A 5,737-nucleotide genomic window follows, 5' to 3' on the forward strand; every position below is an offset into this window, starting at 1 on the left:
AATGCACAGTTATATTAAATTTTAAATGAACTAATTATCAAAACTTAAAAATTAATGCAATAAATATATGCCTATAAATAATTTTTTATAAGTGTAAATGATATTAAATTTGATATTTAAGGTGTATATTTTTTCTTGAATATACATTAATTAGTAAGCATATATTTATAACTAATATTGTAAAAATAATTGATATATATTTTTGAAATTAATAATATTTAGTTTAATTAATTATAAAACTAAAAACATACGTTTTGTAAGAACATCGTGGAATGCATGTTTGATAAAATAAATTTATAAATATAATGTCATACATTATTCAAATGTTTGATAAAATTAATCTATCAATTCTAAGTTGCAAATAAAAAATGAACAACATGCAATGTGAAATAACAAAATATAACACAATTTCAAAATCCAAAAAAAAAAAAAGTTTAGCATTTGTCAAATTCCAACATAATAAAAATAAGTTCCAATACAACTTAAGATTAGGAAACATAATAAGTTTATAATCTCATTCAATAACGAAATTTTACTTTAATGACATCACTCATTATATGCTAGTTGGTTAATGACTCAACAACAACAACAACCTAGTGAAATTCCACAAGTGGGTTAATGATTCATTATTTCTAATATTAGGCGGTGTCATTTCAAAAAACTAGAATAATAACATTGTCACACAAAATGAAGAAAATAAAATTAATAAGAAATAAATGATACTAGCAATTACATAGAATCACAAGAAGTAAAGTTAGAGAAATAAAAGATAAATAATATACAAAGAAATATATATTTTAAAATTAAAAAATAAAAAATAAAATAAAAAGAGATTAAAATAATGGAAATAAAAAGTTACAAAGAAAATAAATTAAAATTAAAATAAAAAGGAAAGAAATTAAAAAGTAACCTTGTAATTACACAGTATAACTATCACCAATTCTCACATCTCATGGAAAATTGAAGAGCGTAATTATACTTCTCCAATTATATTCAATTCTATGCTGACAAAGTACAAACATGTATGTATTTGCACCTAAATCCAATTACCAGGTGACTTTCCAAACATGCTCTTACAAAATATGGAGTTATTAATTTATTTTTCCACTTTCCATCCAATATAGTCCTAGTTTTTTTTGTTTTTTTTTTTAAAAGCCAATCAAAATGGTACGAAATCAAATTCAAAAAGATGTCCGTTACAAATAGACCCCAAAACTTCCCTTTCCCCCTAATTCCCACCTCCATCAACTCTTTTTACACCTAGGGTTTTCAGGTTACCGTTAAACCCTAAACCCCTCCAAAATTCATCCAGAAATGTGCCTATCAACAACAAAGGGCTTCGAGCCCATGTTAACAGAATCAATCAATCACTTCTTGGCCTCTTACAGAAATGGAAGTTCTGATTTCTCAAATTTTCAGTCCATTTTCTTTCGTTTGATACAAACAATGCCCGACCCGCCTCTTGAAATTACTTGGTTTTACTCTGCTGTAACTTTTCACACCTCAAAATCAGCTGGTTTTAGCAAAATCATTGTCGCTAAAGACTTGTTTCACTTGCTAATTTCTTGTTCGGGTCCATGTAACGGGTCAAAAAAGATTGCTTTGCTTGCCCCTGTACTGTTCGCTTTGTATGATGTGATATGCGAGTTTTCGGGTAATGGGTTGTGCTTGAATGGTGAAATTAGGGACTTGGTAGAGAAAATTGTTGGTTATATATGTATATGTTTAGGTGATCGCGAAATCTTGAACGAGTTTGATGAGGATATTCTCTGTTTTGAGGAATTGGTTGGGGTTTGGACAATTGATCGGGTTGGGGAGTGTGCTAAATTTGACGAGAATTTAGGGGTTTTCTTTCCAATTGTGAGCGTTGAGGTTTATGAGGGTCGAAATATAAGGCGTGGGATCAGGGATTTAGCTGGGATTGTAATGTGTGAGGTGTTCTTGCTTAATTTGTCTATGAAGTTTAATATGGGGTTTGTAAATGAGGACGTCCAAAATGATGCGCGAAATTGGGCAATTCAGACTCTCAAGCAGTTCCAAAATGTTGAACTTTTAGGTGAGTTCTTGCTTCTTCTTTTTTCCCCTTGAAAGAGGCCAAGTTTCATTACTTGAATATGTAGTGTAACTTATTGTTTTTTCCCCTTACTGTTAATGTGTAATTTTTGTATAGTAACTTCACCTTGCTATCCCGATCAGTCATAAAGCATAAAAAAAATTATATCAAATTATGTAATAAGATGGACAGTAATGGCAACATAGTAGCAGGTCAAGCATACCTTCTTATGGGGATTTATGAGGATAATTGTGTCATTTGGCTCACTAAAATTGATCCACTTAATATGCTTAGATTTTCTAATAACAAGAACCAAATAATATTAACGTATAGAACTTTCTTTGTAATGTCTTTCAAACTTTCTGTATATATGGGTCTTTATGATATTATGTCATGTTGTCTGCATCATATGAATAATTAAATATCATTGTTCTTGTATTTTTGTTTACTGTTCCACACTAAATTCCTTTTTTTCACCAATCAATTGAAGAACCAATTAGTTGTAGCTGTTGCTGCTATGTTGAGAACAAATCGATTAACTCACTCCCTGAAAGAGAAGAAAACCATTGTGTTGAGCACAACCTTCTATCAATTTTGCTTATCACTAATCCCTTTACTGTATAACCCATTGGGTGTACACCCTTAGACTTTCATTTTCTAGTATGAAGCCGTTAGGAGTTAGCTAGCCTTGGGGTCCAGTATATGGGGATCAACATGTTCTCATTGCATGTGAATGGTCAATTTTGTAGTATCGTGCTTATCATGGAAGTATATTTACTGAGTTAATTGGTAGTCCCACTTATATTTCTTTTGCTGGTAAAACTGGAACTTATGGATATAAACTTTGATGTGCTTCTACGGTGCGAGTTAAGTTGGTTGTTTATCACTAAAGTTGAAGGAACCTTTAATATTTTTGTACTTGTGTTGTTGTGACTTGGTTGAGGTTGTTCAATATTATTGCCATCACCATTTTACTTTCTTTAGGCTTTTTTGGAGTTTGGTTGATGGTTTGTGAAAAGAAGCTGCTGCATGTGAAGTAAGGTTCAGCTACTCTTGGAATTTAATTTGACATATTCTAGGTATTCTTTGAAGAGTTCATTTCATGGAACTCCATTTACTATGAATTGCGATTTGTTTCCGAGAATGCATTCTCTATTTAAATCTTCCATGTGCAAAATGATTTTTTTGTTGTTCTAATTAATCCCACCATCTAAACGCAGTAGTCCAATTTTCTTTATCTGTGGCTGCATATTCATAAAGTTCTCTATCTACTGATGCAATATTCTTTCCATGAAATCTGAATAGTTACATGCGCTGGAATTGCTACTCTTAGATATCTATTAAGCTGTACGCACTATCATAATAGGGTGCATTTTCAGAGGGAACTTTGTACCTGAGTGGGAAAATTAAACAGCAGAATAATGATGTTCGGGAGGATACTTGAAGAAAAGCAGTTGTGTGCTTCTGGAAAACCAATCTTGGCAAATGTATCATTCTTGATCATCCAGCATCACTTATCCTACAGATGCCATAAATAAGCATCTGTTTGAATCTTGGTGACCCGAGAGAGAGCGAGGGAGGGAGAGTATTTGAACCTCCAATTACTAGATTCCTTGGCATTTCATATGGTTATTTATTTTGAGCTTTTGACTGCATTGCATGATAAAACCTTAGTAAACCGGATTAACTGCATTTTTGCTTGCTTCGCTTAAGCCGAGGCATGTATTTGCTGCTTTGCATTGAGAATTTTGGGCTTGATTCTTGATCGATTTGAGTTTTATTTGTAGATCTGCTTCTCAGAATTCTGTTGGAAAAAAGGCTGGTGGTCACTACCTTATTGGTACGTATTCATGACAACCTTCATTATCGCAAAGATTAAGAGTGGATAGCATGTACGACCGGCCCAACCACTTCCATGCTGTGCTGTACTCCCCAATCTGTTTGTATGTGTGTGTTTGATGTTTGATACTTGTTTTAAGGATATCTCTAGTCCCTGCTATTGAAAGTTTAAATATGCAGCTTAAGATTGATTTCTATAAGGCTGACAAGTTCTTTTCTTTTTCTTTCCAATATATTTGTTGTTGCAGAGTTCTGAAGACGCAGTTATTCTACAGAAACTATTGTATGATGCTGTGATACTGGTTGATCATTCATTTCTAGGTTCTAGCAGATGGTTTCAGCTACCAGAATCCCACTTCAGGAACTTGGCTCTACTATGGTCCTTAGTAGCTGATAACGCCATACAGTTTGCTAGGTACGGAAAATTGCTGCTTTAAAATTTGAAATAAGCTTGATAACTTTTTCTCTGCTAATAAATCTGGCAATTGCTGGCTCTAGGGAAATATGTGATCAAGATAGGGTGCTTGCTTATGTAAATGCTTTCTCCGAGTCTCAGCTACCCAGCAAATTACTTAAATGGGTCTCTACCCGAGCTGGAACAGAAGAGAACCTGAGTAATCCAAGATTTACGACACCCAAAGCTCTCATAAGTACGTCTTTTATCTGGTTTTGCTAGTCATTTGAATACTTTGGATCTTTTTGGTTTTGCTTTTCTACTGGCTAAGTTACATATTTTGTACTCTTCAAAATCAATAGCAAACCTACCTTGTAGAATGTAGATAACATACTACTATTATACTTAATTCTCCATTGCCATGTTTGTGTCTTCTAAGATAAGTTGCCTATATCCACAGAATGGCTTTTTATCCTGGAAGACCAAGGTCTCTGGGTGTTTGATCACGACAAACTGAAGTTCCATGCCAAAGCGGCAATTTGTAATTCATGGCCAGACTGTTTTCTCCCTGAATCTAAGCCCGAAGGATGGACTGCTAAAGAGAGAGAGCATAGGGAAGGCAAATACATTGGCGATGAGGAAATGGAAGATTCATTGGACAAATCATTCTCTGCTGCTTACTTTTGTACAGATAAATTGCCAACTGATGGTGATAGAAAGCGCAAAGATCGAGTGAAGGACACAGATATAAGAGGAACACCAGTCAAACTTGTAAAGTATAATATTCATGAAAGTCCAAAGAAAGAGAAATTTTTTCCTTTCTCTGATGAAGATATGGAAGTGATGGGATGATATAACCAAAGCATAGATTTTGTATATGTAGCAATGCCGGGGACCCTGGTGGTCTCTGCGCACAATATATCACTAACTAGGAGCAGGTCTTTCCTTCATTTTGTGCCCCTTTTGGGGGATGTATGGATACACCAGAAAGCGTAGAGAGCTACTGTTGACTGTCTTAAAATGGCATATTATGTTACATATCTGTACTAGTTTCACTATATATGTTGTATGACCGTCAGCTCTTGCCTAAGTAATTTCACTTGACTCAGGATAATCACTTTTGAACTTTTCTTGGAGTTTGTAACATCATTCACAGAGAGTATATAACTCTTCCTGAGATTGATCCGCAATCCTGCAATTCTTCATCTGCATCACACATAATGAGTGTGTTGAGATAACAACAACAACAACAACAAACCAAGTGTATTTCCACAAGTTGCTAAAACACTTTGCACCTCGCCATGTATTTCTCTTTATTATTAAGTTCTTGCTATTCAGTTTCATCACTACAGTAAATAGCTAAGACAGCAACAGACAACTAAAATGACATGCTGGAACGAGATAGAATTAGAAGGGGAATCAAATTAAAGAGTTAACATTTGCAAACTGAA

At 33.9% G+C, this 5,737-nt stretch overlaps 1 protein-coding gene across 1 annotated transcript; it reads left to right on the forward strand.

The window, feature by feature from the left end:
- The first annotated feature begins 1,182 nt into the window (after window positions 1–1,182).
- Window positions 1,183–5,380, forward strand: LOC104106572 (uncharacterized). The gene is made up of 5 exons (XM_009615143.4): window positions 1,183–2,056; window positions 3,841–3,893; window positions 4,141–4,307; window positions 4,391–4,542; window positions 4,747–5,380. Exons 1-5 carry the CDS (start codon window positions 1,315–1,317, stop codon window positions 5,136–5,138), a joined length of 1,506 nt encoding a protein of 501 aa, XP_009613438.1. The 5' UTR covers window positions 1,183–1,314; the 3' UTR covers window positions 5,139–5,380.
- Window positions 5,381–5,737: the final 357 nt, after the last annotated feature.

Source organism: Nicotiana tomentosiformis, chromosome 8, assembly GCF_000390325.3.
Source record: "Nicotiana tomentosiformis chromosome 8, ASM39032v3, whole genome shotgun sequence".
Classification (NCBI taxonomy): domain Eukaryota; kingdom Viridiplantae; phylum Streptophyta; class Magnoliopsida; order Solanales; family Solanaceae; genus Nicotiana; species Nicotiana tomentosiformis.